Here is a 27,063-nt window from a genome sequence, read left to right as displayed (position 1 = left end):
GTATACATCATTTCACAGTTCTAATACCTTCCCACCTCTCTATTAAAAAAAATGAAAAGAAATCTATTTCCTTTCCCTCCCACTCTTTCCCCCATTGAGAAAAAAGGAAAAAATATTTTTGTTACAAATGTACATACTGAAGCAGAACAGATCCTCTCAGTTGCTACAAAGCACGTGTGTCCTTCAGGATTTCTTAGCCTCTCAGGAATGGATAGAATCCCTCATCATTGCTCCTCTGGAATCATGAGTACTAAAATGCTCACTTTGGCATGCAGATATCCAGCAGGCAGTTGGTAAGAGAGGTCTACCTATGGCATGCCCAAGTGACCCTTGCCTTGCATAGACTACTGTCTCTCCTTATCCTAGTCCTCTGACCTGCCTCTGGCTTGGCTGTGCCGCTTCTATTTTGTGGCACAGGTGGAGGAGGGTTAGGCCTAGAGAGGAGAAGGGGGTCTTTCTTTTTCTCAAACTGTTAAGAAGGAGACCACCCGATCCCTCAATCCCTGTTCTGGTCTTAGTGTTATGCCTCAAAGGGGTCCTAGGATGATGACAGGAGCCACCCTAACTACCTGAGAGTTATGTTTCCTACTGACTTGAACCTGCCTCATTTGTCACCTAATTTCTAATGCCCAGTCTAAACTTTTACATACCTTGGTCAGAGACCTTTTTCTGCTCCCATCAAAGGAAGGCTCGGATTTTAGAAAGTTGGCCCATTCCTTGGTGGAATTAGTTCCATTCTACCCAGGTTCCCAGCCCTTCTGTCCTCCTAACTCCTTCAAAGTCCACGTCCCCCCTCCCATTGTCTTTTCTCCCCATTGGCCCCACCAGCTAAGGGAAATCAGGACCCAAACCTGCAGGTGGGAAAGTACCTGGTGAAGGTGAGGAGTTGAGGGAAGGATCATTTGGGAAGTACCTCCCTGATGCCAGGTCAAACTTCCTACAATCCAGAATTTCTTGATGCCTTCTTCCTCTCTCCCCTACCCCATACCCCACCTTCTAGGAACTGCTAACAGCCTGGGACTTCTTCAAAACTATGCCTACTGGGGCTGTGCACAGTCAGAGGGACTCTTAGGAGTAAGTGGTGAAGCTAATATCTACCTTTAGGGACTCTTGGCAAATGGGTGAGGTTTTCTGGCTCACCCTACCTGCTGCTCAAGGATTTTCACCCATCTCTTCTTTCTCTGTTCAGTTTTTTGGAAATGGGATGAGGCCTCCTGCCACTGAATATGACTATGCCAGCTCAGGATTGACTGCCAAACCCCAACCTCTTGTTTATTCAGGGGAGGGTGGTTCTTGAAGCAGCCAGTGTTTGGGAATAATTGAGAGGGGGAAGCAGGAGCAAAGTATAACTCGTGGGTCCATCACAAGCAGATGAAACATTTGTCAGCAGGAAACTGAAAGAGCTGGTGGGGAAGCAGGATTAGTGCTTTCCTTGGAGACTCCCCCTTCTACACACCCCAGGAACTGGCTTCAGGGATCAAAGGACTCTGCTTGGGAAGAGAGCCCTGTCTGCCACCCTGAAGGGCTCGAGATTCTAGAAGTGGAATTCAGACTCAGGCCAGGTCAGCTTGAACTTAGGAGAGGTCGCTAGGGAGGGAAGTAGCATGAATCAGCTCTGTTACTTCAGTGGTTCACAAAGTGCACATAAATCTGCAGCCTGGGCCTGGGGCTTGGAAGAGGCTGATGGGGGGGGGGGTTGGGATCCTAGGGTTAGTTACTGGCATCAAGAAAATGCTGGCATTGAGAAAAGAAAGCAAAAAACAGAAGACCGAGAACCCAGCTGGGGGTTGACAGAGAGCCCTCTTTGTTTAATGGCTGGGGCACCGCTACTCTGTTTTTAGGCTTTCTTTAGGAGTCTGGGGGATGTGAGAGGAATGAGGAATGAGCCTCCAGCAGACTCTAAGACTAAGCAGACAAGGCACTGGTGCCATTCAGAGCCTCAGTGTCTTCCTTCTTCCACAGACCTCTCATGTTCTTCTGCTTTCTTTCCTCTCCTGCCTCTCCTAATCCTGTTACTCCCTTCTCCCTCTTTAAACTGCTCTGAAATGGCACCCTACATTTAGGCCTCCTCTCCATGCCTCTTTGCTTCTTCATTCCTTGGCCCATATCTCCAGCCCCATCCATTATCCTAAGACTGCCCTATACCTCCCTCTCTGCCTCATGGTCTCTCTTCCGCAGATGCTTCCTGCCCCCAAGTGGCTATTTCATCAGCTGGGCCTGGCAGGCCTAGAGTCTGGGCTTTCTTCCATCCTGCTCCTGGCCTTCCTCGCCCTTGGCACCTGGATCCTGGTCAAGGGCCTAACCTGTGTCCAACAATACTATATCAACTGCCAGAGGCTTCGATGTTTCCCTCAGCCCCCTCTTAAGAACTGGTTCTTTGGTCACCTGGGGATGGTAAGTAGGGAACCTGGAATGGGGCCTGGGGGAGTCAATGGAGACAGAGGATGTAGGACTGAAGGGACTAATGAACTGAGGGAGGAACTTGGGCTGGAGGATGAGATTGGGAGGATTAAGGGAACTGAAGAGATGAGGGCATTAATAGGATAAGGAGAGACTGAGGATGGGCCTCCAAGCTGCCAACATGGTCATAGAAGTAAAGGAAAGCTTGGTCTCCTAGACTAGATGAAAGAGAAGGGCGTGAGGCCCATGGGTCAAGTTGTAGTAATCTCCAAGATTACCTAATGGGGACTGATAGGATTCAGAGAGGGATTATGAGGACTGCAATTCTAAGGGCTTGGCAGGACTGAAGGGCCTTGGGGAGTGTTGGACAGAGGAGGAAGGGTCAGGGTCTGAGAAATAAGAGGATCAAAGGTTGTCAGGAGCCTGAGAAGTTTGGAGGACTAATGGATGGAGGGTGGGGGGGAGTAGACCAAGGTGACAGAAGGATTGAGCTAAAGGGTTGCTGAAAAATGGAGGGTGTGAGAAAAGCCTGTCTTAGAAGGATAACCTGAGCATTCTGTCTCTTCCGTTTCTCTGGCTGGTAGTAATGGAGTTGCCTATCCTTAGAACTGTCTCAGGGGAACCTAGGGAAGGTGGATGCCCTCTCTGTGTGAGGTGGAATCATCAAGAAGGCTTAGGGCCCAGACTAAATTCCAAGAATATCATAGGGAGGTCCAAGGGTCCTGCTGGGTCTGGGTCAAGAGAATCAAAGCCTCCTTAGGCCATTATCCCCCTTCTGATTTAGTTCCTCTTCTTATCTATCCTCTAGGCATGTTCCCAAGCCAGAACTTTCCTATCACCATCCCAGAACCCCTGTAGTAGACAGAGATTGAGGGCAAAGACTGAACTTGTCTGATGTAGGTAAGGGAGAACAAAAGAGACCTAGTTTAAGCTCTGATTCTGAAGCTTAGTTATGTAACTATGAAGTGATAGGCAACTGGTAGAGTGGACAGAGGTCAGACCTTAGAATCACAAAGACCTGGGTAAATTCACCTTGTTTTGCTTGGCCCCAGGATGCAGAATGAGCTGCAAGAAGTGGAATTTTCAGAGATAAAGTCAGCCAATAAACATTTATAAAATGCCTATTATGTGCCATTTGGATTCAAATTACACCTCTGATATATGCTGACTGTGTGATACTGACTGAGTGTCAAAACTACTTGGAGCTCTGGGCATCTCTCCAAAACTTTATGTTACAGAGAAGGTAGTGACCTGCATTGGTAAAAGGAGTTTCCTTATCTTGGAATTCCCTCTATAGATAGAATTACAAGTCTACTCTATTTCTCTGTCCCTGAGTAAACCACAACTGTTCTTCATCCATATAAGGAAGATTTAAATGCTTCAAAATTTTCCCCTCAGGACCAAGAGGAATCAGTCTACACTGCTTACTCTTGCCCTAGCCCATGGACCATAGCTCTCTTTGTCTCAGCTTTCCCACCTTCACCTCAAAGAATACTCAATTCCTGACTTGACCTTGTCTTTGGTTTGTATTTGTTTGATCCAAGGTTGGACCCTGAAACCCCTCTTTTATTTATTTATTTTAATGATATTCTATCTCCGCGCCCCCAATTACATCTCAACAAATTGTTTAGCTTCCATTTTTTACAAGATTTTTAGTTCCAAATTTCTCTCTCTGCCTCCACACCCCCCTTACTAATATGTTAGACAGTATGATATAGATGATACATATGCCAAAACATATTTCCATATTAGTCACAGTTGTGAAAGAAGAAACAGAACAAAAGGAAAAACAAAACCAGGAAAAATAATGAAGTGAAAAAAGTATGCTCCAATCTTCATTCAGAGTCCATCAGTTCTTTAACTGGATGCAGATAGCACTTTCCATCGAGTCCTTTGTACTTGCTTAGATCATTGTGTTATTGAGCAGACCAGAGTCATTCATAGTTGATCATCACACAGTGTTGCTGATACTGTGCACAATGTGTTCCTGCACTTGCTCATTTCACTTTGCATCAATTCATTCAAGTCTTTTCAGGCTGTTTCTGAAATTTGCCTGTCCATTTCTTATTGAACAGCAGTATTTCATATACATTCATGTACCACAACTTGTTCAGCCATTCCTCAATTGATCAGCATCACCTCAATTTCCAATATTTTGCCACCACAAAAAGTGTGGCTATAAATACTTTTGCACATATAGGTTCTTTTCCCTTTTTATGGTCTCTCTGGGATACAGACCTGGTATTGGTATTAGTGGATCAAATAGTACACAGTGCAGTTGCCCTTCGGTCATTGCTCCAAATTGCCCTCCAGAATGGCTGGATCAGTTCATAACTCCACCAACAGTACATTAGTGTCCTAATTTTCCCACATCCTCTCCAGCAATTGTCATTTTCCTTTTCTGTCATATTAGCCAATCTGACAGGTGTGACCTCAGAATTGTTTTAATTTGCATTTATCTAATCAAAAGTGGTTTAGAGCACTTCTTCATATGCCTATAGAAAGCTTTGGTTTCTTCATCTGAAAACTGCTTGTTCATATCCTTGAACTATTTATCAGTTGGGGAGTGCCTTGTATTCTTGTGAATTCAGTTCTCTACATATTTGAGAAATGATACCTTTATAGACATTTGCTGTAAAAATTGTTTCCCAGATTTCTGCTTTCCTTCTAATCTTGGTAGCATTGCTTTTGTTTCTGCAAAAGCCTTTTAATTTAATATAATCAAAATGATCTATTTTGCATTTCATAATGCTCTCTATCTCTTGTTTGGTCACGAACCTGTAACTCACTTAACTTCTCTCCTTTAAGAATTGGGATGCTACATGCATATGTGTTTACTATTGATATTACTTCATTGTCTATGGTACCTTTTAAAAAGATGTAGTTTCCTTCCTTATCTCTTTTAATTGGGTCTATTTTTGCTTTTGCTTTGTCTGAGATCAGACAAAGCTAACCCCGCTTTTTTTTTTACTTCATCTGAGGCATAATAGATTCTGCTACAGCCCCTTACGTTGACTCTGCATGTGTCTCTGCTTCAAGTGTGTTTCTTGTAAACAATATATTGTATGATTCTGGGCTTTGATCCTCTTTGCTGTCCAGTTCTTCTTTATGGGAGAATTAATCCCATTCACTTTCACAAGTTATGATTACTAAATGTGCATTTTCTTCCTGCTTGTCCTCTCTATCTTTTACCCTTTTCCTATTCACCGATGTTTTGCTTCTGTCTACCTCCTCCCCCTCTGCCTTCCCTTTTTTCAGTACTCCACCCTCCTTTTTTTAGCATTTATTTTTTTAGAAAATGCTTTATTAACTTTTAGTTTACATAGTTCATTTCCACAAGATTTTGAGTTACAAATTTTCTCCCCATTTTTCACCTACCTGCCACTCCAAAATAGCGATCCCACTGGATATTCCCTCCTCCAATCTGCTCTCTCACATATCTTCTCCCATAGCTCCTCAAACTATCCAGTGGGGCACAGTGGATCTCTATGCCCCAGTGCCTGTATGTCTTATTTCCCATTTATATGTAAAATAATATGATAATAGTATATACATATATGTATATATGAATATATATATATTAAACATTTGGTGAGTTCCAGATTCATATCCTTCCTCCCTTGTCATCCACCCTTACTGGTAAGATAAGCAATTCAATATAGGTTGTACATGTGTAGCTATGCAAAACATTTCCATAGTAAATATATTGTAAAAGACTGATTGTATTTCCCTCTCTCCTATCCCATCTCCCACTTGTTCTATTCTCTACTTTGATCCCATCCCTTTTCAAAAGTGGGTGCTTCCAACTTCCCTCTCCCCCACCTGCCTTCCCTTCCATCATCCCCCCTCTCATCCCCTTCCCCCTTACTCTCCTGTAGGGTGAGATACCCTATTTAGTGTGTATGTCATTCTCTCCCTAAGCCAAATTCAATGAGAATAAGGTTGACCCATTCCCTTTTGCCTTCCTGTTCTTCCCCTTCATTGTAACCATTTTCTCTTACCTCTTCTATATGAGATAGTTTACCCCATTCTGTCTCTACCCATCTCGTCTCATTATATTCCTCTCTCACCTCTAAATTTCACCTTTTGGCATCATCTCTTCCCATTAAACTGGTCCTGTGCCCTCTATCTATGTATACCTGTACACATATATACACATATTCACATATGTATTCCTATGCCCATATACCCTCCTACATAGACATATATGTGTGTGTGTACATATATACACATTTCTATGCCATTCAATTATTCTCATACTGAGAAAAGTTTCATCAGTTACAATTATTGTTTTTCCATGTAGGAATGTTAATAGTTCAACTTTGATAAGTTCCTTATGATTTCTTTTCCCTGTTTACCTTCTCATGCTTCTTTTGCTTCTTGTATCTCAATGTCAAATTTTCTATTCGGTTCTGGTTTTTTCATCAAGAATGCTTGAATGTCCTCTATTGCACTGAATGACCATATTTTCCCCTGAAACATTATACCCAGTTTTGCTGGGTAGGTGATTCTTGGTTTTAATCCCAGCTCCTTTGACCTCCAGAATATAATATTCAAAGCCCTTTAATCCCTCAGTGTAGAAGCTGCCAGACCCTGTGTTATCCTGATTGTGTTTCCACAATATTCAAATTGATTCTTCCTGACTGCTTGTAATATTTTCTCCTTGATCTGGGAATTCTGGAACCTGTCTATAATATTTGTAGGAGTTTTCTTTTAGGAATCTTTTCCAGGAGGTGGTTGGTGGATTCTTTCAACCTCTATTTCCTTCTTGTTCTAAATCATGAGGGAAATTTTCCTTGAGAATTCCTTGAAGGATGATTTCTAGGTTCTTTTTTTATCATGACTTTCAGGTAGCTCAATAATTTTTAAATTATCTCTCCTGGATCTATTTTCCAGGTCAGTGGGTTTTCCAATGAGATATTTCACATTGCCTTCTATTTTTTTTCCATTTGTTTGGATCTGCTTAATAGCATCTTGATTTCTCATAAAGTCACTAGCTTCTATTTGCTCCAATCTAATTCTGAAGGAATGATTCTCTTCAGTGAGCTTTTGAGATTCTTTTTCCATCAGGCAAATTCAGCTTTTTAAGGCATTCTTCTCCTCATTGTCTTTTTGAGCCTCTTTTGGCATCTGAATTAGTCTATTTTTTAAGGTGTTATTTTTTTCAGTCAGGTTGTTGACTCTCATTTCACACTTTTATTACATCATTCTCATTTCTCTTCCCAATTTTTCCTCCACTTCTCTTATTTGCTTTTCAAAATCCTTCTTAAGGTCCTCTATGGCCTGTAACCAGCTCATGTTTTTCTTGGGAGTTTTTGGTGCAGGAGTTCTGACTTCACTGTCTTCCTCGTTCCGTGTTTTGATCTTTTTGTCCCCAAAACGGGAGTCTAATTTTGGATTCCTCTGTTTGCTTTGCTTCCCTCTTTTACTCATGTTGTCACTCAATTACTTGACTTTTGGGCTTTTTGCCACAATAGGACTCTGCTATCAGACAAGGGAGCTTCATCCCAAACGCTGGGGTTTTCTCAGCTGCCGAAGGTATTAGTTGGGTGCCCTCTCTGAAGCATCCACATGCTCTGTAAAGCTGGTCACACACCCCAGGACCTCCACCCTAGACTGCAATCCAGATCCAAGCAGGTTAAAGCAAGTTTGATTACCCCTTAGACTGGTCGCTTGGTCCCCCTATAGTCTGCAGGCCAGGAGCTGAAGCTGCCACATGGCAGCAGCTGCAGGGCTGCTGCACCTCAGTGGCTTCTCCCTCCAGGGGATAAAGGCTGACCATACTCCCAACTACTGGATCCCAAAGTCCACACTGCACTGACCTCTCATTTTGTCCTTAGCATCTATGGGTTGATAATTCTGGAAACAGTCACAGCTGCTGGTGATCTGAAGTCCCTCCAGCCAGGGGCTGGTCAGGCCTGCCCTGGAGCTAAAACCTCTGGCTTGTGCAGGGCTGGACTTGGCTCCCAGAGTGCTGTGCTGGCTGCTTCCTGCCAGCCAGGCTATCTTCAGTGAGAGGTTAGCTTATCTGTGTCATTTAGTGGGCTATGTAGCTCCAAAGTTTGTTCAGAGTCACCTTTTACATGAATTGGAGGTGGTGGGACCTGGAGCCCAGTGGAAGCTGTGGTACTACTCTGCCATCTTGACTCTGCCTCCATCCTCCTCTTTGCTTAATCTCTTTGTTTCTTATTTCCCTGTCCAGTTAGATAGATTTCTATATTAAACTGATTGTGAATATTTTTTCCTCTTTCAGTCAATGCTGATGAGAGTAAGGTTCAAGCCAGGAGTGGGGAACCTCCATCCTTGAGGTCACAAGTGCACCTCTGCGACCTCAAGTGCACCCTTTGAATCCAAACTTCCCATAACAAATTTCCTTAATAAAAGGGTTTGTTCTGTAAACCTTGGACTCTGTCAAAAGGTCACACCCAAGAACCTAGGAGGCCACAAGTGGCCTGGAACCTGCAGGTTCCTCTGCCCTGGTTCAGGCGATGCCCATCACCCACCATATCATCCTTCTATCCACTGTAATAGTTTTCTGCACTTCTTCATGTGAAACAATTTGCTCCATTTCACCTCTCTCTTCCTTCTGCACCCAGTGTGCTCCTCTTTCTCATCCCTTAGTTATTTTTTATGTCATTTCCTCCAGTTTACCTTATATCCATACCCTCTCTCAAATGTATATTCCTTCTAGCTGCACTATTAGTGGTACAATTTTTCAAAACTATAAGTATCATCTTCCCAAGGGATGTAAACAGTTCAGCTCCATTGAATCCTTTATGGCTTCTTCTCCCTTTTTCCCTTCTTAGGCTTCTCTTGGGTCTTGATATTGGAGGTCAATTTTTTTGTTCAATTCTGGTCTTCTTATGAAAGCTTGAAATCCCTCTATTTCATTAAGTGACTATATTTACCCTCGAAGAATTACACTTAATTTCACTGGGTAGATGATTCTTGGTTGTAGTCCTAGCTCCTTTGCCTTCTGGAATATCATGTTCCATGACTTCTGATTCTTTAATGTTGCAGCTGCTAAATCCAGTGTAATACTGATTGTGGTTCCCTTATATTTGAATTGTTTCTTTCTGGCCACTTGCAGCATTTTTTCCTTGACCTGATAGTTCTGTAATTTGGCTATATTGTTCCTTGGAGTTTTTATTTTGGGATCTCTCTTCTGAGGTGATCAGTGGGTTTTTTCAATGCCTATTTTGCTCTCTGATTCCAGGATATCAGGTCAATTTTCCTTGATAATTTCTTGCAAGATGCTGTCCAGTTCCTCCTTTTAATTATGGCTTTCAGGTAATGCAGTGATTCTGACATTGTCTTTCCTGGATCTATTTTCCAGGTCAATTGTTTTTCCAATGACTTATTTTATATTTTCTTGTATTTTTTTTTTTTATTCTTGTGAATGTATTGGATTGATTTTTGATTTCTCATATAGTCATTAGCTCCCACTTGCCCAATTCTAACTTTTCAGGAGTTGTTTTCCTCAGGTAGCTTTTGTAATTCCTTTTCCATTTGTGCAATTCTACTTTTTAAGCAGTTGTTTCCTTTTACTAAGCATTGACTCTTTTTTCATAATTTTCTTGCGTTAGTCTAACTTATTTCCCCAGTTTTTCTTCTACATTGCTTATATGATTTTTAAGCTCCTTTTTGAGCTCATCCATGAGAACTTTCTGACCTTGAGACCACTTCCTGTTTTGCTTTGGGATTTTGACTATAGGTGTTTTGACATTGTTGTCCTGTTCTGAGTTTGTGTCTTTTTTTCCCAGTCACTGACATAACCTTCTATGTTCAGATTCCTTTTTTGTTGTTTTTTACTCATCTTTTTTGACTTTTTTCCTTTCTTTTAAATTTGAGTTGTGCTCCCAGAGTGGAAAGGACACTGCCTTAGGATTCTTATGCTAGGGCTGCAGGCCCTGTCTTTTTTCCTGGTTCTACACTGATGTTGCCCTGAGGCTCACAGGGGACTCTCATGTCTGGTGCTGTGTTGAGGGTATGGTGGAGGGAGGTGGCTAGTACTGCTGGAGGCTATAGATAAGCTGGCAGCTTATCTCATGATGAACCAAGGTCCTTGTCATGGTGTCTCATGTGTGCTGATACTAGTGGGGTTCTTCTGCATTTACCCAGGGCTGCAGTGAAGCACTTTGCTGCTGGTGGCTACCTGTTTACCCAGGGCTATTCTAAGCATGTGACAGTTCATGGCACTGGAGTCTGTCAATTACCCTGCATATGCTAAGGCATGTGGTATTGACATTTGCCTGCTCCACCATACTGGGGCTCAGGATCTTCCACTGCTTTGCTTTGGTGGGTCTTGCTACTGGCTTGCTGGAACTCTTCCTGTCCTGGACTGTGTTCCCTTTTGTCCAAGTGAGAAAAACCTTTCTTGGTGATTTTCCAAGGTTCTTGGGATAAAAGATTGTTTTACCCTGTCTTTTTGCTGGTTCTGGTCTTTCGGGATTCATTTGGGGGAACTATTTAATGGTTTTGTGGCGGTGAATATGGGAGCATTATGGATATTTACTGCTTACTCCACCATCTTGACTGCCCAAAGTCTAAGATTTCGACACCCCTGTTATAAAAGGGAACTGTTCCCTCTACCAGGAATATTTCCACTAACATCAATTGTGGAACACCAACCCTGGGTCATATGACATTAACGATTTCTGTGCTATGGTACTAAAGTCCTTAACCAGCCTTTCCAGCACTTGTATTTTATTATTATTTCTAAGGTTCCTTCCAGTCCTGAAGTTGCCTGTCCTAGGTATCCTTATGCTTCTGACAACATGTATATTAAGATGGTTCTCATCTTTGATAATGTTCTAAGACCCTTCTGACCCTAAATTTCTTTATTCCAAGGCCCCTTCATGTTCAGATATTCTATCCTCTAAGGATCTTCCTCCCCAACATTATATCCTAACATGTTATATTCTGAAAGTCTTAAGGGTCTTCTTCTCCAATTCCTCTAGGGGCCCTTCCAGCTCAAGCACTCTATGTTTTATGATTTTGTGGGGCTAATCAATTTGTTGTCCAGGCTATGCAAACAGGACAGTCATGCCGGAGTCTTCTCAAAGCCAAACTATTAGGAAAATGGAAATGGAGAAGGGCAGGAAGCTTCCATCGGCAGCAGACACAAAGATCCCTGAGTACCTTTCTTCTCTGTGGGAACAGCTAATGAAAGGGCAGGGCAACTGTACAAGCAAGTCCACAGGGCTGCCAAAGAGCTGAATGGGGACTGGAAGTCAGAGAGTGATGAGGGGAGTGATGAGGACAAGTTTATCCATTCTCTGCCCATGAGATGCCTCAATACAGAAAGAGGGTAGGGGAGACAACATATTTATTAAGAGGCAGACAATACTGTGGTGAGGGTGAGGAGGGAGTGAGACTAGTTTAGCTTGGAAGTATGCCGCAACAGTGGCAGCACCGAGACATTTTGTTTTGAGCCCCTTTCCTCTTTGTTGTCTATGTCCTATGTGACATACTTGGAATATTAATAGATATTTGAATTAGTTGGGGGCTTGTGGCTTGGTTGTTCCAGCACCTCAGTAATACATTTATGAGTGTGAAGAAGCAAGGAATGAGGAGAGTGTACAGTTTCATATAGGAGATAGTCAACTATGTGAGTGAATGTGAATCTGGGATGTTTATGGAGGAAGAAGTAAAGCAGGTGCTACTGTTAATTATATCAATCACAGCTCTACAGCCTATTAAGAGATTTGGTAAAGTGCTTCCTGACTTCACAAAGAGTTTTATTGTGGACTTTGTGAAACTAGTAAAGAACACTGAGCAGCGTATTACACCATTCTTTCCCCTCCTTCTTGAATTTCTTGTATGGTGAAACTATAGTTGACATCTCTCTCATGGGCAGTGGTCAATTTTCCAGTACCGCTAAATCTGTGTGATAAGAGTCTACCAAAGTGTTTTACATCTTATCTCTGAAAAAAAATACACACTTACCAACAAGGGAAGTTTCTCTTGTGTTGAGGGAAGAGATGTTATTGGGAAATAACTACAATGGTTTTAAAGCAAGAATGTATTTTTTTTAATGAAGTCATTTGCTCAAGATTTAGTCCAGTTAACTTCTAGGCATGTCTGAAAGTCACAGACGTTACAGGAGATTTTCTTCCACTATTTCAATAATTGCCCTGTGTAATGGAAATGCAAATTTAAAGATCTTCCCTGCCCCTAGGCTAATGTGCACCTGAAGCCTGGGGTGGGGGAGGCTTGTTTTTCAGTAGATACTCCTTGATTGGCCAGTGAGTCAATGAGGTTGTTACATTCTCTGAGCCAGGAGAAGGTATATAAGCCCTGATGTGTAGCTTTGTTTTTGGGACTCACTTTGAGAAGTGTTCTGTGATTTGATCTGAATTCTGGGAAGCCGTTGTTGAGTGTCCCCCGGCTTTGAAAAACCCAGAATGTGGAAACCCGGATGTTGACTGGGTATGGATGTAATGGTTGGACAATTTGGAAATCTGTCTACTTGATGTTTCTGTCTTGATAATTATGCCTGTATACTTTGAGGTTCAGGGTGCTGACCTTTTCACCTGAACAAGGTAAACGATATATGTCTGACTGTAAGCTTGTTAACCCATTTTGAGTTGCTTTCCTTTAACAAAGCAGATCCAAGAACCTGTGTGAGCAGGCACCTTGGGGACACTGGGGTGCTTGCTGCTACACCCTGGTACTTGAAGTCTTGGAAATTTCTTCTCTACACCTCTGTTTAACTTGGCCCAACCTAAGAGAAGGAGCTCGATGTGGGTATAAAGGGGAGTCTTGGGCAGGACCATAGTCTCCCCTCTTGGATATTAATCAAGCCCCTTTAAGGAACCCAATGTCTCAACTGTCCCAGGTTAGACCAGGTGGCATGGGAACAGATGCTTCATATGCTCCAGTAAATCGTTGCTGCCTCAATTTGCAACTTAATAGAAAAGCTGCCTCACCCCATGTTCTGACCCCTGCAAAGCTCTACAGACAAATCTGTCAATGCTGCACCTTCTCAGGAAGGGCTACTGTCCTCATACCCTGGAGGAGAGTCTCCTTCTGGTGTCAGCCCTAGAATAGCCACGTGACACTGGACTGTTACTTCATTTCCCCAGGCACCCAGGATAGACCATTTGTCTGATTTAACCAGTACCATCAATTCTATAACATGATTTCTCTCCACTCAAATCTTTTAAAGGTGAAAAAAATGATGCAGCTTCCGAGCAAACCCATCCTCTTTTCTCTTAACATCAGGAGCTTCCCAGGTTTTATTGTGTTCAAAATAGGGGAATATATAAGTTGCACAGTAACTGATATGGGCAAAGTCAAATGAACTAAAATCCTCTACAAAATCCCTTTTAGAAGTCTTTGCTTGAAGACTTTCAGTGATTGGGGATTTTTATATGTATGTATGTATGTATAAAAATTTATTTATTTTTAGTTTTCAACATTCATTTCCACAAGATTTTGAGTTACAATTTTTTCTCTTCATCTTTCTCCTACCTCCCACCCCAGAATAGCAAGCCTACTGAATACCCCTTCCCTCAATCTGTTCTCTCTTATATCCTTCCCATCCCCTAACTTTCCAGCAGGGAAAGACCGACCTCTATACCCCAGTACCTGTAGATCTTATTTCCCAGTTGCATATAAAAAACAATTTTTAAAAAAAATATTTGTTTTTAAAACTTTGAGCTCCAGATTTTTTCCCTTCATCCCTCATTACCCACCCCCACTGGGAAGATAAGCAATTCAATATAGGTTGTACATGTGTAGTTACCCAAATCATTTACATATTAGTTATATTATGAAAGACTAACTATATTTCCCTCCATCCTATCTCACCCCTGACTTATTCTATTTTCTCTTTTAACCTATCCCTTTTAAAAAATGTTTGCTTCTAACTACACTCACCTCCAATCTTCCCTCCATTCTATTATCCCCCTTCTTATCCTCTACCCCTTTATTTCCTGTGGGATAAGATACCCAATTGAGTGTGTATGTTATTCCCCCCTTAAGCCAAATTCAATGAGAATAAGGTTGACCCATTCCCTTTCACCTTCCTGCTCTTCCCCTCCATTATAGCAGTGTTCTCTTGCCTCTTTTATATGAAATAATTTACCCTAATCCATCTCTCCCTTTCTTCTTCTCCAATAAATTCCTCTCTCACCTCTTAATTTTATTTTTTAGATATCATCCCTTCATATTCAACTCATCCTGTGCCCTCTGTCTATGTATGCATACGCCCATACTCATATATATTTATATACAATACACCCTCCTATACAAACATATATATGTTTCCTTCAACTATCCTCATACTGAGAAAAGTCTTATGAGTTACAATTATCATTTTTCCATGTAAGAATGTAAATAGTTCAACTTTAATAAGTTCCTTATGATTTCCTTTTCCTGTTTACCTTCTCATACTTCATGTTTCCATGTACTGAGCTGAAATCTGTCCTCCTATACCTTGCATACAATGCTATTGTTCACCCTCTGGAACCGAGCAGAATTAGTCTTACCATAATTTCACCTGACAGCCCTTCAAAGAGAGATATCATATCCCCGATGTCTTCTCTTTTCCAACCAAACATCATATGATCCTTGTAAGGCATGGTTTTCTTGTCTAGGTTACCCTGCTCTGGTGGCTCATAGGGTGCATAGTTTAGAGTCAGGAAGTTCAACTTTGGCTTCAAAACATACATTATTGTATGATCCTGAGAATGTTCCATTACTATCACAGAAAGTCACTTAAACTCTGTTTGTCTCATCTTCTTCATCTAACAAATGGGGATAATAGGGGTGGCTAGGAGGTGCAGTGGATAAAGAGCCGGCCCTAGAGTCAGGGGGACCTGAGTTCAAATCCAGCTTCAGACACTTAACACAAAAACTAGCCCTATGACCTTGGGCAAGCCACTTAACCCCAATTGCCCTACTGTCCCCCCTCCAAAAAGTAAAAAATAAAAAAAAATTTTAATGGGAATAAAAATAGAACCTGCCTTCCAGGGCTGGTTTAAACACTAAATAAGATAATAATCATGAAGCAATTAACACAGTCCCTGGAATGTATTAGGCACTATATAAATATTATCTATAATTTTATTGTAATTACTATTTATAGTTAATATTAACATCCTAAAATATATTACCTAGAGATGAGCCCAGTATTCTCCATGTGATCTAACCAGGGCTGCCATGTCTCCATGGCTCTTCAGGATGCTAAAGTCACCAAGTGTTTTTCAGATCACCCACTGTATAGCCATGTTTCCCCGCCTTCTAATTATGAAGTTGATTTTTTGTGAACCCAAGCCTAAGCCTGCACATTCATTCCCATTAAGTTTCATTTCGTTCAACTCACTTCATTCTACCTTTGGGATCTCTCTCTGTTGACCACTGTATTAGTGATTCTTCTTAGCTTTGTATCATCTTAGAATTTAAAAAAGGATGCCATCTAAGCCTTTGTTCCAATTTTGATAAAGATATTGAATAGGAATAAGCCAAGAATAGAACCCTGAGTTTCCTCTACTAGAGACCTTCCTTCAGGAAAATGGCCATAATTCCACCAATTCCACATCCACCTAACCCCACAATATCTATGTATAAATGAGGAACTTGAGTCCAAAGAGTAATGTGTCTAGGCTCACTTAGATAGGAAAAACGGGATTTAAATTGAGGCCCTGAATTCCCAATCCAGTGTCCTTGACACTGCATCATACCTTCTCTCATCTATCTTCTCCCTTGTATTCCTTCCCACAAAACTATGTTTGGAAGATAAAACACAGTCTGTGGCTGGGTACATAAAAAGTTTAGAGATGGAAAAATTGCTCATGAATTTTCATGGTTCAAGGAGATCCAATAGAATCATACAACGTGAGATTCAGAAGGGACTTTAGAAGTCATTTCAATGAGGTCCAGAGAGGGCTGGGGGCTTGCTCAAGGTGATACAGTCAGAACTAGAACCCAATTCTTCTGATGCCCAATCTAGGGATCTTTCTATGATGTCATGCTGCCTCCCCTGTTGGTGTGCAGAGGGAGAATCGGCCAGCAAAGTTATTGCTTTCACCCCCTCCCCTTTGGTCTCCATGGTCATATCTTATGATGGGGAGCTTCACAGTCTCTTAGGGGTTGCCTGGAGCTGGTGACTCCCCCTGTTGAACTCTTTACAGATCACAGAGGAAGGAAATGGGTCAAATTGTCCAATTGGTGATTGCCTATAGGGAGACCTTTATAACATGACTTGGGTCCTTCCACCCATTGCTTACATTTTGCCACCCTGATTATATCAAGCCTCTTACTTTAGGCACAAGTATGGATGCACCAAGGGCCATGGTCAATGTGAGACAACATCTAACCAGTCCTGAACTTGCAGCTTTGCCAGATATGCCTAGAGGTCAACCCTTGGCTATATAATACTCTGTCCTCCCTCCTTCTATCACACCTGTCAAATCATCTGGGCTTCTTGATTTTAAACTTCATCCCTAATCTTTAGTCTCTTCTTTCTATTTCTCAACAATTGAATGAAATACGTATTGACTAATTACCTAATGTGCCTGTGTGACCATGTTTCTCTGTCTCTGTCTCACTGTCTCTGATAATATCTCAAATCTCTTCTCCAGTATCACCCCATAACACTCTCTGCTTTCCCATTTGGTATACTATGGCTTTCCTGATTCTATCCTCCCTGCTAAGGCTTCTCAGTCACATTTTCTTCCTCTTCTTGTTTTAATCCATCTCCTTCCCCCCTTTTCCTCTTCTTTTCTTTTGCTATCCTATCACCTCATTTCTGAATGATCCCTGCCTCCCCAGTTCCTGCTAGCTAAGAGTGGGGAGGGTGGGTAGTTAGAGGAAAGTGAAGCTTATTCTTCTGAAGATGGGTTTGGGAATGCTTCCAGACAGATCCTCTATCTTTGGAGCAGGTCTGAGAAGGAAACTGTCTGGTCTTATCCAATAGCAGGTGTGTGTGTATGTATGTTTGTGTGTAGTGAAGGGAGGGATGGAAGAGGTAGATGAAACTCAGAGCAGCAGAGCCTACTTTGGTCCCAAAGGCTATTTTTTGCAAAAAAAAAAAGAGTTAGTGATGGTGGAATAGAAAGAATTTCTAATGTTTGAAAGTACGGAGATCCATGTTGAGAAAGGAGTTGGTGTGATAGTGACATTAATAATGGAGAAAGATCCCTGGGGTCAAGAGAAAAAGAGAAAGGAAAATACAATGGGGATTTCCAGTGTATATACTACTGTAGTTTGGGGGAATGGAGCCCAGTAGAGGAATCTAGGCATCTGAGAGGGAGTAGGGAGGAGTATGCTAGCATAAGGCTCTGTTGGGCCTCTTGCTGGAGATAGAGGACTTCAGTCTTCCTCTTTATTACCCTAGCCCAGGAAGGTCCACTGGACTTTGGATTCAAAAGAGATATTTCAAAAGTGACAAAGAAGAGGGGTTATTGCTTTCATAAAGTATGGAGGACTAAGTGAATTTTCATGGACCTTTCTAGAATAGTTGTTATCTATGTTCATGGTATAGTCTGGTCTTCTTAGGAAATAAGGTAAAGGGGATTAAGGAACACTTCTCTGTTACCCAGGTTGTTGAGTAGAATTACGTGTTCCTTTAAAAATGGAAGGGCTTCGAAATTAAAAAGACAAGACAAAGGTTGTGTGATAGACTCCATCATAGCCCATTCATGTGATTAGAGTCCATTGAAGCACAGCACATCAGGGAGGGGCAGGGGTGTTTTCCCAGCATATTGCGGCTCATGCCAATATTCTGATTGTATATATCTACACTGATCACTAGACTAAAAAATTGTTCAGCCATCTCCAGCTCTTCATGACCCAATTTGGGGTTTTATTGGCAAGGATATTGGAGTGGTTTGCTATTTCCTTCTCCAGCTTATTTTACAGAGGAGGAAACTGAGGCAAACAAACTTAAGTTACTTACCCAGGGTCGCACAGTTCAAAAGTATCTGAGATCAGATTTGAACTCAGGAAGATGAACCTTCCTGACTCCAGTTCTAGTGCTCTATCCACATTGTTGCCCATAAAGAACAAGAGAAAGGGGAAAGAAGTTGGAGGGAGGAGAGAGAAGGGGAAAGGAAAAGTGATAGAAGTTGGAGACAAATGTGGAGAGGGAAAGAGGGAATGTATCAGGGGAGTAGCAAAGGAGAACTTCATTTCATCAAGATCCTTCTCTGAACTGGAGTGTCCAGGAGGCAGTTGGCAGAAGGCACTCTGTAAAGATGCTCTAACTCCCTTGTGTCTAGATTTTTAACCCTTCCTTGTTGTCTTCAGGCCCCAGGTACTGAAGAGGGTATTCGCTATATTCAGCAGATGAACCGTCTCTTTGATGGTGTCCACATCTATTGGATGGGGCCATTCATTCCCGTGATCAGACTCTACCATCCCCACGTCATCTCTCCCTTGCTTAAAGCCTCAGGTATGTCCCTTAGTTTTCTATGGGCCTAATTTGGAAAGGGAGGCCTTGGCTTGGTAGGGGCCTCAAAGAAAGAGTGAGGATCCAGTGGAAGTAACACAGACTGGAGTCAGGTTCTTTTCTAGTTTCAGCTTCTATGCTGATCTACGTCTAATATTAGGCAACTCTCATTAATTCAATGGACTTCATTTTATTCATCAGTAAAATAGAGATAGTACCTGGCTTGTCTACCTTATATTTTATTCAATTCAAACTAATAAAAATATTATGAGGTTCAGGCTATTCTTCTCATAAATAGAAGGAATAAGAATAAATTGAAATTATAAGGTGCTTCTTTTCAAGAAGAATAAAGACCTTGTCAAATGAGAGGTAGGGGAAATTGGAGAGAGGGGTGAAAATATACTTAGACATGTAAGCATGATACATCTTTGCAGGTGATATGATAGCATACTTAGAGAATCAACCAAAAAAACCACTTGATATAATTAACAACTTCAGCAAAGTTTCAGGATATAAAATAAACCCACATATATCATTGGCATTTCTATACATTACTAACAAGCCCAGAAGCAAGAGATAAAAAAATAAATTCCATGCAAAGTAACTGTAGACAAAAAAAATTATTTGGGATTCTACCAAGACAAATCCAGGAACTATATGAACAAAATAACAAAACACTTTTCATGTAAATAAAGTCAGATCTAAATAATTAGGAAAATATCAATTGCTCATGGATAGACCAAGCTAATATCATAAAAATGACAATTCTACCTAAATTAACTTACTTGTTCCTTGCCATGCCAATCAAACTATCAAAATATTATTTTATAGATATAGAAAAATAATAACAAAATTGATCTGGAAGAACAAAAGGTCCAGAAGTGCTATCCCCATCCAGAGAAAGAACTATGGAGTCTGAATGCAGATAGAAGCATATCATTTTCCTTTTTTGTTTTATTTTCTTTCTCATGGTTTTGTAATTTGATTCCAATTCTTCTTTACAACAGAACAAAGGTATAAATACATTTAATATGATTGTAAATGTATAGCCTACCTCAGAATGCCTGCCATCTTGGGAAGGGCAGAGAGGACAGAAAGAGAGAAAATTTAAAATTCAAAGCCTTATAAAAGTGAATGTTGAAAACTAAAAATAAATAAAGATTTTTTATAAAATAAAGAAAGGAAGGAAGAAGTCAGGAAGAAATGTGTTTATCATATGTGGGACAATGTACACGAATGCACATTGGTATGAGAAAGAAGGGCTAAATATGGGGACATTTAGAAATCCAAAGTGGATGGAGGAGTCTGTATGTGTGAATGGAGGCAGAGAGCTAGCTCACAAGGCAGATGACCATCAGGATTCAAAAAGATCTTGGTAGACAGGAATGTTATTTAATAAAATAAATTTCATTGTGGATCAAATTGTATTTGGTAACAAATAGTTATTTTCACAAGTACAAGACAGAGAGATGTTTTTAGATAGAAACTTATCTCAAAAAAAAATTCAGTCCTGTGATATAGTAACTAAAAAATCTAATGGGATTCGAGGCACATTGACAGAGGCATGAGGTCCAAGACTAGGGGGAAAAATGGTTCTTCTTGGTTGAACTCTGCTGACCAAGGATTCTTCCTCAGTTGGATCACATTTGAGTATTGCATTCAGGTCGGGGTACCTGAAAAATGGTATTGGTGAGGTTGAGGACAACCAAAATGGCAAAGGGCCTAGAGTTCCTGTGAGGATGTGATTGGTCAAAGGAACTAGGAAAGAGACAAGAAGAAGAACAGAAAACTTATAATTGTTTTCTTTGTGTATAGGAAAGGCTGTCACATGGAAGGGGGGGGGTGGTCCAGACTTTTCTTCTTAAGCCCAGAGGACAATGGAAGGAAGCTATAAACACATAAATTCAGGCTCCATGTCAGGAAAAAAAAGAAAAACTTCCTGACAATGAGAGCTCGTCCAAAGTGAAAGTTTCATCATCTGTAAAATGGGCATGATCATAGTGCTTCCTTCACAGGGTTGTGTATACAGTGGGATGCATCTATAGCACCAACACAATATTAAGCACAGCACCAAGAGCTACTATGGATATGCCAGCATAGTTGTGAATCACAAAATATAGCAGTATCTCCATATAGAAGACAGAAGCAAAACATTTATTCAAACACCAGAAAGCCAAATCCCAACACCAGAAAGCTGAATTCATCATAGAAACAAAGAAATCTATACACAATAACACTGCAGAGAGCAACACCAACCTAAAGTCTTCCCACAAACACTCATAAATCCTATCTGTCTCCTTGCCTGCATCCTCTCCTCCCTCCATCTAACTGCTCTGACTCCCAACTTCCTCTGGGCTCTGGTCCAGCTGTTCAGCAAAATCCTCCCACCAAAGGCTCCATGTGATAAAATTTGGCATATTAGGAGGCAGGGAAGATCTTCAAAGTTCCTTAGGCCTATTAAGGGGCAGGAAAGATTTTCAAATTACCATTACCATTACATTCAGCCCCAAGATATTCCATGTCCCTTATATAGGTCAATGGGACTTTAGGGATAACTTGTGTCAACAGAACTTTACAACAATATAACAAGAATAGCAGAAAATAAGTACATAAAACAATGTCTTCGGGTAGGGATTGAGTATAAGAAGCCCTTGAACATTCCCTCCTCGAACAAATGGAACCCAAAATCTTGGGATAAGAGGAAAATGTCTCTTCATAGCTACTTCCTGCTGAAATTGGATGTAGAGGTGTCCCTGCCCCAAGAGGTCCCATTTGAGAGGTCAATTCTTTAGCTGGCATCCATAGCTTGGTCCACCCCAGGTCCAGGAGGTCCCATTCAAGAGGTCAGTTCTTGACATCTGGAGCTTGAAGTGATACATCACAGTTGTAGATAGTGGTGACATTCAACTTAAGTGATCAGGCATCTGCAAGTGGAGGGTACTAAGCCTGCAGGAAACAAATGAAGCAAACAAGTTTAACAGACAAAATATCAAAAAGAAACAAGGAGACAGTAACCAGAAGCAGGGTACGTATATAGGGTCAGCCATTCTTCTAGAGTCCATGAATCCACTATCATAGCCTCATTCATGGTAGAATATATTAAGGGTACAATTTAGTAATCATCTTCTCGTGGATAAGCAACACTTACAGTATTATCTTTCCAATGTACTATAATCTCTGCAGCCTTTGAAACATCATCTGGCTTCCACTTTACCCATACTTTAGCTCCTAATTTTATTCTATTAATAGAACCAAACCCTTCAGTTCCTCTGATAGTTATTTTGGAAGGAGGGTCAGTTTTGACAAGGGGTATTGTTTCACAAGTAATAATAATCACTTGAACTATTTTATCACTTTTACAAAACTGTATAGGCTCTTCACCTAAATGTTTGGAATGTCACAATAATTTCTCCTTGATAATTAGAATTTATTACTCCAGCCAACACATATATTCCTTGAGCTGCTAATCCTGATTTAGGTAATATACATCCAAAATGATTTGGGGGGATTCTCATACATATTCCAGTGGAGTTTTTCTTATTTCTTTTCTATCCAACCAAAAGTCTTCTAAACATGTACATCATATCCTTCTGAGCCAGGTGTTCCTGGATATGGTGATGGGACATCTTGCCTCACAGTCCAATACTCAATATTTGGGATCTTATGTGTTTGTTGTTTTCTAATTTGTAGACTTGGGGTCATCATTCTGTCTGGTGGTGTACTTCCTCCAAATGGCCTATTATTAAAATCATATAAAACAGTGAACAAATTATCCTTCCAATGTTAATATGAATTATTGGACCTTAACTTCCTTAACTGTTCTTTTCATTAATCAATTCATTCTTTCAGTTAACCCAGATGCTTGTGGACAATATGGAATATGATATATCCATTCTATGTTCGCAATGTCTCTTCATTTCTTTCCATTTCAAATGTGACTCATTGTCACTTTGAATCTGCATTGGGGTTTCATTATATAGACTTATGATATCCCGAATTTTACATGTGTTTTTCTGCATCACATTCTTATAGGGACAAGCCACTAGTACACCTGAATAGGTGTCAACACAAGTACATATGTAGCAGCAAGCACCCCAGTGTCCCCAGGGTTGATGCCGCCACAGGTTCTTGGATCTGCTTTGATAAAGGAAAACAACTCAAAATGGGTTAACAAGCTTACTTTAATCAGTCAAACATGTATCGTTTACCTAGTTCAGGGGAAAGAGGTCAGCACCCCGAACTTCAGAATATATAGACAGAATTATCAAGACAGAAAAAGATTAAGTAGACAGATTTCAAACTGTCCAACCATTTTATCCATACCCAATCAACATCTGGGTTTCAACATCTGGGTTTTTCAAAGCCGAGGGGGGGGCTCTCAACAACAGCTTCCCAGAATCCAGATCAAATCACAGAACACTTCTCAAAGTGAGGCCCCAAAACAAAGCTACACATCAGGGCTTATATAGCCTTCTCCTGGCTCAGAGAATGTAACAACCCTATTGACTCACTGGCCAATCAAGAAGTATCTACTGAAAAACAAGCCTCCCACACCAGGCTCCAGGTGCACTTTAGCCTAGGGGCAGGGAAGATCTTTAAAATTTACATTCCCATTACAACATATCAATTTGCACCCTTTATCTTGGGGTAGGGGTATTTGCCAAATTTGAACTGGGTCTTTTCCCCTTGCTATATCTCCAGTTACTACCTGAGGGACAGTTTGTTCCTTTTCCAGCTGACATATATGACATTCCTCTGCTACCTTTTAACAATGCTTATGAGATACTAATACTTCAATCTTATGCCTACCAGTGTGTGGCCTGGACCCCTAAATGACTGGCCGTGTGATAGAGCCATTTTTCTAGTACCAGATCATCAGTTGGTGTCAGAGTAGGGACAATATGTTGAGTAGCAATCTTTGCTAGTTGATCAACATGTGTATTGTACTCACATTCTGGGGTGGTGAAATCCACATGAGCATCTGCATGAAAAACTGACAAATTAGTAACCAAAGACATGCCCCATATATCTTCCCATAATTCTTTGTCCCAGACTTGTTTACCATGAATTTCCCAATTTTTATTTTTCCACATGGGCATCCATGTAGCTAACCCATTGGCTACCACCCATGAATCAGTGAACATATGACACTGTCCTCCTTATTCTGTTTTAATAGCTTGATATACTGCCATAAGTTCAGCACATTGACTACTTCACTAGATTCAAAGTTTAGGTGGAGTTTATTAGCTGGCAGCTGCAAGGGGTCAAGCACACCCAAATCAAACAGACCTGAGGAGTGTGTGCTTGGGGCTTATAAAGACAAAACCCACAAAAAGTCAGTTATTATGCAAGTGGGAAAATACAGAAGCCAAAGATAGCGATCAGGTCGTTGTTCAGCAATCCGTTTGTTGCCCCAATGGAAAGTTCCCAAGTCTATTCTGAGTACAAAGCAAAAAGGGGTGGGGAGGAAGGGGCTGGTGGGTTTGGGACGATCTTGGCAGGTTTGGGCATGTCTCCTGAGCAAACTGTACCCAAGATGGGAGAAATGGGGGAGGTTTACAAACTGGTGATTATAACAATCCCTACTTCTTTTTCTTGAAAGTCAAACCCTTGACTCACAATTGGTGACATTGTATAGAAAGTGACTCATGCAGGGGCTGATGCCTAGTTTCCCTTACAAGGAGAAGCTTGACTGAGTTAATACGGCACTGAATGAGTTTTAAGAAGTGGGAAAACAAACAAGGGCCTATAGTGAGTGCCAGGCCAAGAAGCAGAATGGTCCAGCTAAGGCAAAGATCATTGTGGTCAACAATGGGGATGTTCAAAACAGACTCTGGTACCAATTTCCATCACTTTCTCACTCCTGTCATCTGATCTCTAGGTTCTTGTGAAACAGTGACAAATTTTCCCGGACTATGCCAGAATTGTTGGCTTAAAAACAGCAGGCCTCCCCAAGTTCAGCACAGAGGTCTACTTGTTTTAGAAATAGGAGATCCAAACCTCTGTGGTTCTGGAGGACCATCTCCACCAGTGAGTTAACCTGTCTCTTGAGTTGGGAGATAGAGTGCTCCAGGCGGCTCAAGTCTAGGTCCACCTGTGCACTCAGCTCATGGTAAGATCTAAGCTGGGACACATTTTGTGAGACCATGAAGGCATGCTAGCCACGTTCTTTCTGGAGTCAAGAAATAGAGGGAGCCCAAAGAGGGAGCAGAGACAGTAACTAAGAGTTCAGGGACACACCTGTTGTTAAAGTATTGGGGCTGGGGGCAGCTTTATTAGGATTCCATCATTCCCCCTACAAAGAGATGGGACCCAGATTCATTTGGGAGAAAGGATGAAGGTTTCAGCTTCTGTAGCTTCTTCAGGCTGAAAAGGGGGAATATATCTGTCCCTGTCTCAGTGGGTCCCAAGGAGGAGGTTGACTGGAACTTAGCATAGATCACATCCAGGGGATGGTAGGTGAGTATGGACTGGCATCCCCTGCTTGCTGCCAACTGTAGGTGAATTGGCTTGTAATCTGACAGTCACAAATCTGACAGGCAAATTCAATATGCAGGGCCCAAGATGTAAGGAGACAGATATATCTAGTAACAGGCAGTTGACTAGCCCAAGTACTTTTTTACTAAACTATTTAGGCTGTAGAAAGGAATATAATTTTAGGTTGAATAGCTCAGTTCTATCATACATTTTAGTATCTCAGACGTATCCCAGCCTTAGTACAAGGGATAATGAATAACATTATGTTTGTACCTTTGTTTCACAAACTTCTTTTCCCTTTGTCTAATTGTTACCATATCACTCAGAAAAAATGTTCTATTCCAGGTATTTAACCTTTCATTTGACTATGCAGATAGGCAGATGACAAGCCTGTGTATTAATTTACCAAGTTGTTTGGGATATAGAATGATCACACATTCAGATTGAGAACAGCAAAATTTCACATACCTGCATTATACTTTTACTATCTTTTACTGACCACTTGTTCTAATTAGAGAAATTTGTCATAAAAGGAAAAAGCAGGAACATGCCAGGCATGACAGGATAAAACATAAAAATTCAAACACCTCTGTTTGAATTCAGATAAGAGTCACTTTAAATCCATTTCATAGCCAGACTCAGGAAAAACCAGGTGGAAAACATTCTTTTTCTTTTTTATTTTTTGATGTTGAAAGTTACATATTGAATTTATTACAGCTAGGTCTTGATTAGTTTGAATAAAGAATCCTCTGAAGTGGTCATATTGTTTGAGTTCCATGAGCTAGAACCAATGACCATCTTTTCTAGGATTATAACTTCTAATACTGCAAATATTTTTGTAGTTTATTTTTTTTATTATTTTTTCATTTACATTGTTCATTTCCACAAGATTTTTAGTTACAAATTTTCTCCCCATATTTCCCCAACCCAACACCCCAAAACAGTGATCCCACTGGATATCCCCTCCCCCATTCTGCCCTCACCTATATATTCCCCCATCACCCCTCCAACTTTCAAGTAGGGAATGGTGGATCTCTATGCCTTAGTGGCTGTATATCTTATTTCCCAGTTACATGTAAAATAATAATAATAATAATAATAATAATAATAATAATAATAATAATAATAATATATTTTTTAAACATTTGATTGTAAATCTTTGTATTCCAGATTCTTTCCCTACCTCCCTGGTTACTCACCCTTACTGGGAAGATAAGCAATTCAATATAGGTTGTACATGTGTAGCTATGCAAAACATTTCCATAATTGATATATTGTGAAAGACTGACTATATTTCCCTCCATCCCATCCCACCCCCCACTTCTTCTATTATCTACATTGATCCTGTCCCTTTTCAAAAGTTGGTGCTTCAAACTTCCTGCCACCCCAACCTGCCCTCCCTTCCATTATCCCCTCTACTCCCCTGTAGGGTGAGATACCCTATTTAGTGTGTATGTCATTCCCTCCCTAAGATAAATTCATTGAGAATAAGGTTGACTCATTCCCTTTTGCCTTCCTGTTCTTCCTAACAGTTTTCCCTTGCCTCTTCTATCTTTCCCCATCTCCTCTCATTATATACCTCTCTCACCTCTTAATTTCACCTTTTAAGTATCATCCCTTCCTATTCAACTGGTTCTGTACCCTCTGTCTATGTATACCTGTATACATATATACACATACTCACATATGTATTCATATGCCCATATACCCTCCTATATAGACATATATATGTATGTATGTATGTACACACACACATTTCTATTCCCTTCAACTATTCTCACACTGAGAAA

At 40.9% G+C, this 27,063-nt stretch overlaps 1 protein-coding gene across 2 annotated transcripts in view; it reads left to right on the top strand.

The window, feature by feature from the left end:
* Nucleotides 1-27,063, top strand: part of LOC138172369 (cytochrome P450 4F3-like) — a 57,612-nt gene that overhangs the window by 12,597 nt on the left and 17,952 nt on the right. Inside the window, exons 2-3 of one of the 2 annotated variants that reach the window (XM_069102131.1) lie at nt 2,179-2,394; nt 18,655-18,799. In XM_069102131.1, the coding sequence (XP_068958232.1) occupies nt 2,179-2,394; nt 18,655-18,799 (361 nt within the window). The remainder of the gene's footprint in view (nt 1-2,178; nt 2,395-18,654; nt 18,800-27,063) is intronic. The other variant, XM_069102132.1, reaches the window with a different exon arrangement.

Source organism: Petaurus breviceps, unplaced genomic scaffold (genome assembly GCF_028583685.1).
Source record: "Petaurus breviceps papuanus isolate PSGF00001 unplaced genomic scaffold, PetGlider_PUasm1.0 523, whole genome shotgun sequence".
NCBI lineage: Eukaryota > Metazoa > Chordata > Mammalia > Diprotodontia > Petauridae > Petaurus > Petaurus breviceps.
Note: the sequence above shows the minus strand (reverse complement) of the source record. Positions and strands in the feature narration are given on the sequence as shown.